The 14,580-nt window shown below is 36.9% G+C and overlaps 1 protein-coding gene across 5 annotated transcripts in view; it reads right to left on the reverse strand.

The window, feature by feature from the left end:
- Positions 1-881: 881 nt before the first annotated feature.
- ADAMTS6 (ADAM metallopeptidase with thrombospondin type 1 motif 6) overlaps positions 882-14,580 on the reverse strand; it is a 186,698-nt gene continuing 172,999 nt past the window's right edge. For all 5 annotated transcript variants that reach the window (XM_080372810.1, XM_080372811.1, XM_080372812.1 and 2 more), the window contains 3 exons: positions 12,280-12,456; positions 10,842-10,998; positions 882-4,305 (listed from right to left, as the gene is read on the reverse strand). In XM_080372810.1, the coding sequence (XP_080228936.1) occupies positions 4,196-4,305; positions 10,842-10,998; positions 12,280-12,456 (444 nt within the window). In that variant the 3' untranslated portion in view covers positions 882-4,195. The remainder of the gene's footprint in view (positions 4,306-10,841; positions 10,999-12,279; positions 12,457-14,580) is intronic.

The raw sequence follows: 14,580 nt of genomic DNA on the forward strand, positions 1-14,580 counted from the left end.
AACCGAATAGCGGGAAACCTATCGGGTAGTAACTTGTAGTGTCAATGTATGGGAGGAAAGTCAACAGTTTTGGAATAACAGAGGAAACTGTTATTAGACTGTTATTTACTAAGACTATGCCATCTTTAACTTCAAATCTGTAGGGCAATAAAACTTTGTGACAAAGCACAAGTAGAAATACCTGTACCTTTAAAACAGGTAATTGTTTTTTTTAATTCTTTTTTGTAAACAGAATAAAAAAGAATAACCAAAATTAGTAAACACCTTATCAGAATAATGAAACTTCTCTACTTTTAACAGCCTACTCATAATAGTAGGGTGATTTTCACTGTATCAGAAAGGAGATTTTAACTGAGAAACAAGAAGTATTTCATAGGACTTGATCAGAGATCTCCATACAAGGTTTTTTTACTGGAACAGATAAGAATCATCTCTCAGCAACAGTGGCACCAAGTCTTCTAATTTTCTTCTTTATATTAAAAACCAACATGTCTTCAGATAAACTTCAGATAAAACCTTAAAAGCTCAATGCAAGAAGGACATTTTATTGTTATTATTGACTAGCTGTTAATCAAATCATTCCAAGAAGTACAGGATATTTTTGCTGCCATTAATTTAATTCTTGATCTACATTATTGCTTAGGCTAAAATATCATCTAACAATGTACATGACCACGGTCTTGACTTTTCCTTTTCCTTTTTTTTTTGCTGATATATGACAAACATTGCTGCTGCCAAGGACAGGATTGTAGCATAACATATAGATGTTACTTGAAAGAAAACATCTTGTATATATTTTGATGCATCTGATGAAGCAAATGGTAAGCATACAGAATTCTATTAACTGTTAAATCAGGGAATAGACAACTGTACCATGGGTATCATTCTTAAAAGCTGCAGTTTTATTTTACTAAATTATCTATGTTAAAAACAAATCTGTGGCTGGTGTGGAATTTCACTGCATCAAGTGTTACAATATTTTTTTTCATTACAAGCAGGAGAATGCATGTAGAACAAGTGTTAAGAAACTTGACAATAAATTAGAATATAATTTACAAAAGCAAAAATAATAAAGTAACAGTGTACCACATTAATACTGAGTATAAAATAATAAGCAACTAATCACAATAATACAAAGGTAATTTCAGTCTGTATTATTAAGGATATCTATGTGACATTCACTCCATTACAAAGTTCCTAATGAAATGGACTATTTTTGGGTGTATACACCTTGAGGGGTTAATCTCTAGATTTTTCTTTCTGTTTTGATCTTCTTCTAGCTGATAGTGTTGCTCAGTGGAAGTACTGGCATCAGATTGATTTCTGTATTTCATATTCTACTATTTGATTCTAGGCCTGCCATATTTATAGCCTATACAAATAGTCCTTTTGTCACTATTTAGGAATATAACACTATTTAGCTTAGATTACATAGATGGCTACAGTGTAGCAGCAGCAATGAACTGTGCTGTGGAAACCAATTATTTCTCTTTGAATTATGTTTAATTTTTCAGTCTTAGTCTGAAGTGTTGCTTAGTTTGTAAATCCACATACATTCTGTGTTTTCCCTTTAACAATACAATTCAACCTTGCTCCAGGGAGTTCTTTAAATTCCAACCTCAGAGCTGTAAAGTTGTAGAGTAAACATCAGACTCCCTAGTGTTCTAGCACCAGTAAGAGAGCAAAATGTGTCTTTGGAAACACTCCTTTCAATTTTAATGTCCTAAGTGAGGTAAAAAAAAAAAAAAAAGCTTCTTTCGAATACATAGAAAACCCTTTTCCTGTTAGCTGAAAAGACACATTAGCTGATAAACAAAATCATGCCCTGGAGAAAATTGGACCCTGATACAAAGAAGTCTGTTGCTTAGGGAATGCCATAGCAACCCCTTTCCCTTTCATTGTATTTTTGACCTAGCCAGGACATGCTAGCACCAAGGTGTTTTGTCAAAAGAATATACAAAGTCGATTCACTTAACAGAGAAGGACTGCATATTGCCCTTAATGTCTATGTGCAACTCCCAAAGACTGTGGGGTTTTTTATTTACTGGTGTCAGTTTTAACAGGAGTTGTTTACATGGTGATGAGAGCAGCAGATAAGCATATGTGAATACATATGAGCCAACTGAAAATGAATTCCACTGGTCACAGGCCTACAGAAGTGGAAATAATGGCAAGAGGTAGCAGATGACAGGAATCTGATGGTCATGAACACATGGGCTACACAAAACCCCACGGACAGACTGTCAATATGTTGGAGGGATTTCATAGTATGAATCCTGTTAACAATACTTATTGTTCCATGTTAATTCACATTAGTAAATAGTGTGCAACACATTTGGCTTGTTATTGGTAAAATACACTGGTACGCTTCAATCTTGTATTTTGGAATTATTTTTCATGGAAAAGAGTACTTTTTTTAAAAAGTGCTACTTGAGTTAGAATTTGTAACACATTGTTCACGTAATTTTAATTGCATTACAACAAAGGAGGCATAGCTGGACACAAAAGCACTTCATCAAGTACCTGCTGCAAAATGCAAGTGTTCAAGTACAATATATTAATATAAACAAGTACCTACTTTTCTTACCTCCTTATTGAGTCTGTTACTGAAAAGTGAAAGGGAAGAGGAACAAGACAATTAGCTTTTTTATAGTAGATTCCTGAATGTTTGGTTTCACATTTAAAAAGCCAAGTATTTGGTGACTATTAAAAATGTGGTAATAACAAAATAAGTGGAGTATGGCAGCAGAATAGTTAAGGTATCTGGTTACTAATCCAGAGGCATGGGTTTGTTCCAGTCTCATGCTGAAAACTGCCCCTAGCTTTAAGTATGGTCTAGCTCTAAATATGTACCTGGGCATTTAGGGTAAGGTGGCTAGACTTCATTCTAGCCACCCTTTTTCCAGTGTGCCTTACTCCTGATAGTCCAACAGGCCTCTTGGCTCAAGCACACTTTTCACTTCTCATTTGAACACAACCTAGATACCTCCATGAGTTGTTTATTCTTTGGTTGTAAACTTTGCCCATGCGGATGGGTTCGCCTGAACTGCACATTCACGTATTCTTCCTCACAAACAAATGTACTTCTGCTATGGTATCAAAGAAGGGAATACCGAGAATCCATTTTGACTTTCAGCTTTGCAAAGGATGGTTGCTATTACACAGTTTGCTTATCTTTTGCACTGGAATTCCTTAGTTTTGGAGAATCATAAGTAACAAGAAAAACAGATCTAGATGCCCACAAAGTTGTTTCTTCTTTGTGGCTGGTGTTGTAAACAAAAGTGTAAGTTCTAAGCAACCTATATAGCAGTAGTGAAGCAGCTGGCAACATGGTCTTCACCACTGCTGGGAGTCTGCCTCCTCCATGATTTTGAAATATGTTCCCTTTCAGTGGAAATCTCAGCTTCACTTGTACAATGGTAAGATGGCTATAAACCTGCAACACAGATTTAATTTCGTTTCATAGCACACTTGTATTTCATGCACCACTGCAATAACTGTTGCACCTCTTAAAACTAAGTCCCTCATGGTTGTTCGGTTTAGTATAGCTTTATATATGGCTCACAGCAGTATTCAGGAAATATGGATTACTCCAAAGGGAATTAGGTGGAATGAAAGAAAAATACATATTTTTTTTTTTAATTTCTGCTCCTTAAATAACATTTCCAAGCTCATTTTATAATTTAAATTGTGGTGCTGTGTTGTGAGATAAAATAGTTAACATTTTTAAGCTATGACTTAAAATTTTTTTTTGATTCTTCTTTACTTTCATAGTAGACCAAGTCATAACAGCTACATTTTAAACAGTTTTAAATACAAATGGATTCAGTGTCATTGCTAAGTCCATAATAAAAATTATTTTAATGGTCCAAGGAGGTAAACAGACTATTGGATTTAGTCAAAAGAACACAAATGTTCCACAGTAAGCTATTCTATATGTGTTGTGTGGATCTTTCCAATTTGGCATGCCCTCCTTATACTGTGTCCAGCACTTTGGATTAATAAATCCCACTTCACAGAAGTTAAAATAATATTGAAATCCTGTCAGCTGGGGCTGACCAGTGGTTACGTTTTCCACAGGGTAATGCATTTGCAAGGACGTCAATCTCATTGCGTTGTGTGACTCTCTTCAATGGACACTCTGACACTCTTCCACAATGGTAATAACAAGGCACATTCTTGTGCTTTCTGTGGGTCAGTGTCCTTGGCAGGTCTTGCAGCACATCTGTCTGAAGTATGCTCGACTGCAGAACTTGAACTTCAGCACCAGTGGGCAATATGCCACTTTGTTCACATCTTTGCACTCTAATAATTAAAAGCATTAAAGAGAAAAAATCAGAAATAAAAATTAAATTATGATGAAAATTTTACGTTTAACATGTTGCTTCTCTATCCAGCCACCTTGCCCTGTTTGTAACTACTCTTTCTAGTCCAGCGCTGTGCACACAATATATTTTAAAAAGCCATAAACATGTTTGCAGGGCTTCTCCCCCAGACATTTAGAAGTGTGCCCGCTTTGTCTTGGAAGAATTAACATTTATTGGGATAAATGATCACTTTAGACAGCTAGGAAATACAAGTAATTTTTCTTACAATGCTTTTACAGCTTTTTCTCAGGAGTTATTTTACCCATCCATGAGAGGTTATCCAAACAATTCACGCTATTTGGTACCATGCCTCTGCATTTGTACGAATCCTTGAAACAGAAAGGGCACTGCAGCTAACAGGGATGGGGAAAATGATGAGTGTTATGAATAAATGCACCAACAGTGCGAGTTCGTTGACTGGACTGAATGGTGGATTATGTTTTAGGCTTTGTTCCATACATCCACAATTTCTTTTACGTAGAAGAAAAAGCCATTACTATGCCCATAACAGACATGTAAGAGTTTTTTTTCATAGTTGCCTTTTCCCTATATGCTGGGCTTACTGCCTTAGCAGCCCGTCATACTGGCAGGTAACTCTCCCCGGAAGAACAAAAGCTCAACCATGTGGAGGAAGGATTCCTTTTCTGTCCCACACAGGTTGTATCTAAAGTGACTTGTGGGGGTACGTTACAGGAGCACTGCTGGAATACACTGTGGTTCTCCTCTAGCTAAGTTTCCTTTCTGTGTAAAGAAGGTGTGAATACAGAATGGAATAGTTTGGCCCATTCCCAGTTTTTATGCTGATATAGCTGGAGATAAAGCTGCATCTGTGAGGTCAGGGGCACGTTCTGGTTCTACAACTCAGATGTTGCTGCTGCAGATTTCCTTTGCACTGGAGTGAATATTATGACAGATGCCCAATAGGGGATTTTTAGTTAAAAGCATTTGCACAGTTCCTTCCAGACTGATACTAAAATAGGACTTTGGCAAGGAGCTTTGCTTCACGTGTAGGAAGATGGAAGAGATGTATACAGAGAAAAAGTAAACCCCCAAGTTTGAATAACAAAAATTAAGTGATGGGAAGAATGAAATTAAGATTCATTTTCTCAGATGATTTGTCTCAAAAGAAAGCTCTAAGTTTTTACTTTTCAGGTTGGATTTGATACTGGCTTCTTCCTACAATCTTTCTCAAATTGCAATAGCTATAAAGATAATGTGAAAAGGGTATGAACTAACAGTACTTCGACCATTATCATTACTTTGTATTGATTTCATATCTAGAAGTGCAGACTGGAGGGCAGGATGTTGTTGCTCTAAGGCATAACAAAACAACAACCCTTGACTCCAAGATGTCTGTAAGCCAAACGTGAAAGAGACAACAGACACACCGAACAGGCAAGAAAAGAAAAAAGTAGTAGTGAAACAAAGACAATCAGCATGTACCATTTTTCAGCTCTTTCTGTTTGTGTTGTTCTGCATAGAGTTTCCTAGTATGTAATTTTTGTGTTGGAACATGTAGTTATGGATGATGCATTCATGCTGCAAGCATACATGTGATGGGGTTGACATTGGCTGGATGTCAGGTGCCCACCAAGCTGCTCTATCACTCCCCTCCTCAGCAGAATAGAGGGGGGAGAAAATAAGGTGAAAAAACCCCTTGTGGGTCAAGATAAAGGCAGTTTAATGAAGCAACAGCAGAAGTCACATGCACGGAAGCAAAAGAAAATAGTTGTTATTCTCTATTTCCCACCAGCAGACGATGCTCAGCCACTTTCCAGGAAGCAGGGCTTCAGTACCTGTAGCAGTTTCTCCAGAAGACAATCGCCATAAACAATGAATGCCCCCCCCGCTTGTCCTTCTCCTTTCTCCTTAGCTTTTATATCTGAGCAGACGTTACATGGTATGGAATATCCCCCTGGTCACTTTGGGTCAGCTGTCCTGGCTATGTCCCCTCCCGATATCTTGCCCCCTTCTCCCCCCCCGACTGGTGAGGATGAGGGGAAGGTTGGAGAGACAGCCTTGATGCGGGGTGAGCCCTGCTCAGCAGCAGCCAGAACCCTGGTGTGTTATCACCACCTTTCCAGCTACCAAACCAAGCACAGCACTGTGAGGGCTGCTGTGGGGCCCAGCAAGACCCAATACAGTACTACAGTAGCAAGTCAAGTGCAGATGAGGATTTTTAGTATTGGAACCTAGGCTAGCAGCAGTGAGGCTGAACCCTAGTATCTGTACTGAATGGTATTTTTTAATTTCACTAACCCAATGTTTTATGCACTACTTTCCTGATTTTTAAATTCTCAATTTGGAAACAGAGTTGGGCACCAGGAGAAAAGACATCTGGGGTAGCTGGTTGAAAGAGACATGTTTCTCTATCATACACAGTCATTGTGTTTCACTGTTTCAAAAACCTTCCAAAAGAGGTCAAATATTTCTCCAAGAAATATTTCAGGTCCTTGTGTTTGTGAAGACTGGGAATATAGGAGACAGATGGTAAATTATAAATGAAGTAAGGAATAAAAAGGTTCACTTCATCTTGATGAGAAGTAAAAAGTTCACTCAGCCCCAAAAATAACCTCATACACATTGCATTTAGTCAAATACAGGTAAAGCCACTAACTGCATTTCTGCTAAAAGTAGGATTTGAAATTATCCTATTTCATGTTTCTTTGAGTTATTCTTCCTTTTGACTAAAACTGGAACCTGTCCAGCCAATGCCATTTGGACAGCAGTGAGACAATATTCTGGAAGTTGCCCACAACTTCTGTTTTAAAAATCAGTTTTGAAATAGATACAGTGGCTGATGAAGTAGCCTATTCTTCATAGGACTGTGGTTGAATGGAAGAGGTTTAGCAGAGGCCTTTTTGTTCCTAGTAACTACTGTTAATAAGTTTCAGAAAGCTAAACATATTAAACTCTCCCTTCCTGAACTTTTGTGGCTAGATCAGACAATATTATGATATTTACTATCACATTACAGTAATAAAGTCACAGAAAGTCACTGTGCCTTTCAGCTAAAAGAGACTACAAAGACATACCACACAAAGCACAAGGAAAACTGAAATGACATAAATAGAGATAAAATAGAATTTCAGGTGAAGTTTCAGATGCCCTTTAGCAGTCTAGACTCAGCAAATGTGTGTGTGTATATATGTACTTAAGACAATAAAATAATTCTGAATACATTTCAAATCATGTGGTACCTGCTGCCTGTAGTTCACTTCTAGCAGCAAATGTATGTTACCCTCCTCAGTGGCAGCCTGTCAAAACCCTATCTACAAAATTCTAAAACACAAGTCAAAGAAAACAAAGAGCTAAAGCAGATGTAAAATGTGACACGATGTATCATAACTTCCTTTTACTATTTCTGTATCCCCAAAATTTTGAGTCTTATTTTATGTAAACAACCTGCACTTTCCTCCAAACTTTACCAACATGGTCATTATACTGCAAAGTGGCTCAAGCTTCCTCAAAATCATGTACATTCTTTGCTTGGGTTAGCGAAATTAAATTGTGCAGGAATTGTGTAACGGGTTCCACAGGCAGTGATCACTGGAGTTTGGTAAGTGAAGGGAATCAGGTGGTTTGCTGGGGTTTGAAATGGGAAGGGAATCCCCTCAGCTACAATCCCCCTGCTGCAAATCAGTGATCTGGAGATGAAGTTGCTTTTGGTCCACACTGGGGCCCAAAGCACGAGGCGATGCTACGTGTGGCATACAGACAAAGTCTCCGCATGTGAGCAGGTATGCTCCACTATGTACGCACATTCCCACCGGGCAGAACACTCCCTCCCAGAGACCTGACTCCTTCCCGAAACCCAAATGCTGATACACAGTTCACACCCCACTGCACCGGGAGAGAGACAGGAGTGAGCGTACAGGCACAGCATGCTCCTCTCACAAATACATCCTCGAAGAAATATCAGAACTCAAATATTTCTTTCTCAGAATTATCTTTCAAAAAATAGTTGTGCTCTTTAGGATTAGTTACTTCTTGAAATCTAACAAGCTTTCCGTCATCTGTTGTATGCTGAAAAAGATATGCCTCTCTGTTTAAAGGCTAACACCACCAAAACAAGAGATGCGAACTCCTTGCGTGCAAGAGGATTATTTTAAGGCAGAAAATATGCAATATACAGACATTATTGTGCAAATCCTCAGTTTATGCTTCTTATATTCATTATATAATAGCAGCTTTGAAATGTGTATAAGTTAGAATACGTATTTAAGAAATACTCACAGAAGTATTGAAAAAATACCATGAAGACAAAATCTTTATCTAATTTTGGGATAGGGCACCCTTATTACTTCATGGATTGCAGCAACAATTTTCTGGAAGGATGTAGGTATTTTAGATTACCAAATGATCTTCAAGATTACATTTACTTTTGAGCCATCTGAGCCACTTAACCATTTTAAAATGATCAGTGGTTTCCAGTAAATAACTTCAATGTGGGACATAAGCAAAAATGGGATGCTAAGTGGCAACATGTTGGGAACTGTATCTGTTGGAAGAGATTGTGCTGTATCTCTGTTTCTAACTGTGCTAATGAGGCTGCATGGCTGTCAGTAAGGTGGCTCACGCCTGACCCACTCAGAGTGCAGGCCAGAGAGCTGAAGTCCATCTGGAATACTGTGTAAGTGATTTTCAACATTTCTATTTGTGGACCCCAAAAATTTTCAAATGAAGTCTGTAGGTCCCTCAAATTCACTATGACCAGCAGGCTTACTGTTCAGTTACCCTGCACAGTTCCACTTTAAAGAAGTGTATGGCCGCCCAATGTCCATATATCACACACCGTAAACACCTAATTGTATTCATCTATAGGAGATTAGCATTTTTTCCTGATAATATTGAAGAATTACTAATGTAATGAATATAAATAACAATATGACCTTGTCATCTTGAAATTAAGAGGAGACTGGGACTAAATCATGCCCACTTTGCCACTTTGGAAAAAGTCATCATCTTTGTTTGGAAATAAAGTATCATTTAGCGTTTGAGCTTTAAAGAGCAGAAAGTTTCCTAGATTGATAATCATCATGTAAAGATTACTTGAGAGTACTAAGCATAAGAATGGGAATTAAAATAAGCAAGGAAAATTCTATTATGAAGATGCTTTTCAAATGACAACATGGAATGATAAGCCTCTGTTTAAAATCAAATTTCCAAGCAGTGAATTACGGTGCTTGTACACTGAATAATAAAGTGTATTTCTGGGAGATTTTAGTATGCTCCCATTTCATCACAGACATCTCCATTTGACAGACTTTTATGACAACTTTGAATCTACGGTGTGAACTTCAACGGGTACAGTAGGTGTTGAATGAATACCAAATCTGGGAATACTGTACCATAAATTTGCTCCCTGCCCCCCCACCCCCCCTGTTTTTTTAAAAAAAATATATTTAAAATCAGAGTATTTGTTCCATATAAAGAGGATATTGAACTCCAATGTAGTTGGAGAACCTGTGTAGAAGATACTCCATTATTTACCGCACAGAGATTAGTTATGTTAAAAAGAGCAGTGGTATTGACATTGCAGTCAATTACTCAAAATTTAGGAAATGTCAACATTTAGGGAATAATTGTTTTAAAAGACCTAACGCTGTTGTGCAATCTTTCTTAAATTTTGGACATGTGTGTTTTGGTAATTTTTTATTCCACTTCCCCTTCCACACAAAATGGAATGTACTCATCTGGTGAGTAACTACTCTAAATTTCTACAATCAGTGAAGAAACTTTGGGGTTTTACTGCCTAGCACTCCAATTCTACTTTGAAGACAGCATTTCCTAATAGGTTGGTTTGGACAATTTATGAGTTCAGATCTGGAGCCTTTCCTAAACATTAATAAGCTTACTTTGACATTATTATCTAACATATCCTCTAGCAAAAATATGTTATTATGAAGCTAGTTAATAGTCTGATTAAATTAGACTGTATCATGTAAAAAAAATGTAATTATTTTGAACAGTCATTACCAGTCCAAGAAAATAAAAGTTACGTAGAAGCTGACAAGTAAGTCAAAGTATAAGAACAGGCTTGAAACATTGTGTAGCACTAAATCTGTGGTCCCAGTCTTTCAATGAATATGTAATTAACTATTTTTGCCACTACACTGTTATGTTAACCACTGATGGAGCACGTCAGGGATGAGAACTATATCATGCTCCCCCTGGTCTTACGGACATTTCCATTAAACCAATAAAGAGACTGGAAAATTAATGACACAAACCAATAGTATTTTGTCCATGACTTAGGCTACATATTTTAAGGGTGTTTTTTTTAAAACAAAGAACCTGCATTTAGCTTTTTATTGACTTCACCTTTGAACTACAATGACTAATTAGAAACTAATTATAAAAAATTCATACACAGTCTGAGATGATGTCATGTAGACTTTTACTAATAAATTAATGCAGTAATACATGCCATTTTACTCTTTACAGAACATTATATTAAGATGGCAGACATACCTTCTGTGTTGGAAATGGGAGTATTGTCACATTTACTTTCACACTGCTGCATTGATGGAGGTCTAAGTGTTTCTGGACACTCGCTAGATGCTTGTCCAGTGTATGAGAGGCACTGTACTGTTCTCATCTGTTGCCCAAGACCACACTGTGCAGAACACTAGAAATAAGAAAGGTACAAAACTAAAACAACTTGGATCCAATTTTTAAATATAGAACAAGGTAACAGGAAAGCAATCAGGAACAGTATAAATGGACAACCTTACAAAAGACAGGCATCTGAAGAGATCTGGTTAATACAAAGCATAATTTTCATAAAATAGTTTAGATATATTTTTTTTGACAGTATATGGGAACACTTGTCTTTCAAAGAAAAAGAACCACAATGCAATGTTGGCTCCCAGAACAGTTCAGATTTGAGGTATAGTTTAAACTATTTCATATATCATGTCTGAGTTTAAGTGCATGTTTTCAAGAGAGCAATAATCACTTTAGAACAAAGAAGAAAAAACAAGGAAAACAAGACTTCAAATCTGCTACAAAATTTAAGGAAAAATGAAACTATCTTTAAAAATATATATACTTTGCTGTTTCAAAACATTTTTAATTTCTGTAACTAAACAGTGGGTTTAGTACAATATCAATTTAAGATAAATGCGCATCTGGACAGCTACCATAAAAGAAAAGCCATAATACCACAAATGATTGTACCCTGGTTAGTTAAACTGAACTGTTTTATTTTCATTAGTGCCATTACTCAACAAACTTAGAAAATAAAGCATCCACTTATTACTTTAAAACAGGCCTTTAATCATATGCGAAAACGAAGAAAGAAGCAAACTCAGTGTATCATATTTAGAAACACTGCATAATGGTAGCTATGTTCAGCCTGTCCTGTAACAATTTATCTCTCTGTCTGGTAATTTAGCACATTTTATGTAAAATTATATAGATCTCAAATTTTTTGTGGTGGAGATATCTATCTATCTATCTATCTGTCTATCTACCTACCTATCTTACTAAAATAGGAAAAAATATATATGTATACACACCCCTATCTTACTAAAATAGGAATTGGCTTCATATTTCCATCATGTTTCTCAGGGAAGCTAGATGTATTTTAAAAATAGTAAACCTTGAATCATTGCTGTACGTATATCAAAATCCCCTTCCAAAACCCCTATAATTAGGACTATTTATTTTTTTAAAAAAATACATACAGAAACCCATCCAGTAGAAAATAGATTGCTGTCAGCAAATCCTTTCTAGTTCAGCAGACAATTATCATTCAGAATCACATTTCAATATGAGCCAAACAAGGGAAGAAGCTTCTGTTTCAGTCATGGGAACCACCTCTTCTCCATTTCCAGAAATATCTTATCCTTAGAAGATGCTAATATGTAGTACACTTAACAGCAATAAATACTATGAACTCTCTTACCTGTCCCCAGTCTCCAGTAACCCAGCGAGGAGGAGGACATCGGCCTAAACTACAGCGGATGCGGACTGGTGGCTTGCTTTCCTCTTGGCATTGCGCAGCTGGAAAAGTTTTTAAAAGATCGCTGCTTTTACAGAGTACAATTCTGTGTTTGAATCCTGGGCCACACTTTGGTGTGCACTGAAAAAATATTGATATAAATACATAACGAAAATCTTCAGTTAAAAGTCAATAAAAGTGTCAGATACGTTATAACATAAAACAGGAGAATATATTTATAGTTTTACAAAACTATAATCACAATTTTCCCCAAGATGATAATTTTAAAATGTTTAGAAACACAAACAAGCTGACTGATGATTGCTTTCTTAAGTAAAATTTTTTTAAGTTTTAGTTTGATAAAAGTAGATTTCCTTTGCTATTTGCATTTAGACTATAGCGTTACTATTTATTTTTATATAAAACAGCATTTAGGCTGTTGGTTTGAATAAAAAGCACTTTGCTGCAAAGTAGAAAGGTCCGCCACATCCAGTGCTACTATGAAACAAACCTGAGTGTGCATTTCAGAAATCGAAAGCAAAACTCTCTGTTTCCAACTCACTTATAGACTACTGAGCTACAAGGAACACATTTTTCCTCAATAAACATACTGGTAGAGAAGTGGTTTCTTGGACTCCATAGAAACCGGGCTATTCAGATAGAAATACTTTATCCTCTCCTACGATGCATGCTTTTCTCTCCTTTCCTATTTAAATTTTAATTCTGTTTTCACACATTTCTTGTTTTTCCTCTTTTTATCATTTCTCTGCTTGTTCTGACTGCAAGCCAATAACAATACTGTAATCTGAAAAGAAGCAGGTTTGATGATCTCTGCTTTTCCTTCTTTCTTCATATTGGTCCCCCCCCACCCTTTCCTTCCTTTTTGCTACTATGAACTGTCATTTACATTAGCATAACCACAGAAAGGGGAAGAGACAAGTGCTAACAAAACTCAAGACCTTCCCCATATCAGTCCCTCTTTAACACCTGACCAGAAGATTTTGCAAGCAGTTGTAGAATTCCCTATTGGCATGTATCCCATAAGCCTATCTGCAGTATGTGGACCAGGATTAGTTTCTGATAGCATAAACTTCACACTCAGATTATGCTAAACCTGTCAAAAGTGGAACTGCCTTTCAATATGAAAGCAGCTGGAGAGACAAAACATTATCTGGGAAATAATACTATGTCAAAATGAAGCAATATTCAAGAGGCACACACTGAAGGCCGTCCACACATCCAAAACGGGTTAGTATACATTTGGGGGAAAAATAAAAAACCCTAAGAATAATTTTCGAAAAAATCACTCAAGTGATCCAAACTCTGTTGTATGCCTAATCCTGAAGCATCTCTGCCTAATTTAAGAAAGTTTAAAACAGTTCCACAGCACTATGTAAGGTATTGATACTCCCTATACATATGTAAAGGTGTACGTGTGTGTATATATACATATATATATGCACACCCACCCCCGCTCAAAAGAAGATCTTTAAGAAAATCTCTCAGTGGGAGCCACCTAAACTAATCAATACAGAGTGGACAGATTCATCCTAAACCTTATCTCTGCTTAGATTTAGGATCTTAAACTGGGCTGCAAAGACATGGGTCCTTCACTTGGAGTTTATAATCCAGAACTGCAAAATGGGTACATAATCCCTTTCCCTGAAATTTCACCTCTCCTTCCCTATCCTATCCTTTCCTGTCAAGGTGCTGCCTCCTTATCTACAGCAGTTCAGTGCTAAGAATTTTGATACAGAACAGCCAGGTTCAATCATCCTCATGTCCTCATACTGAATGGGCTTTTAACTCCAAATCTCAAATACCCTAAGTACCTGCCTTACTATAAAACTAGGGGAAGGAATTAAGTGAGAGAAGAAAGTTCTCTGTCTCTCTGGCTGGACTGCAAAAACAGTATTAATGCTAAATAGAGACCAAAAAGAAACAGCGACGAGTGTGTGAGGTCTTCAGCATCATCACCATGATTCCTCAGTTCTGGTCCAAATTCCATGGAATATTGCATGTATTTTCTCTCACAAATATTTCATCTAAAATGCATGATTTTTAAGCAGGAACTAGAAGCCAACACCCCTTTATAGCTGTGTGCTTAAAAACCACTTGTGCTTTATCTCTTCTTCTCAGTGACTTAACATTCTGCCAAAAACAAACAGAAGAGAGACAAGGTTGAAAGGACCTTGTCAAAAATATCAAAACCCAATGTGCCTGTGCTGTTTCATAATCTCTAGAATGTATTAGCAAATAAACAAG

This window comes from Falco punctatus, assembly GCF_963210335.1.
Source record: "Falco punctatus genome assembly, chromosome: Z".
NCBI classification, from domain to species: domain Eukaryota; kingdom Metazoa; phylum Chordata; class Aves; order Falconiformes; family Falconidae; genus Falco; species Falco punctatus.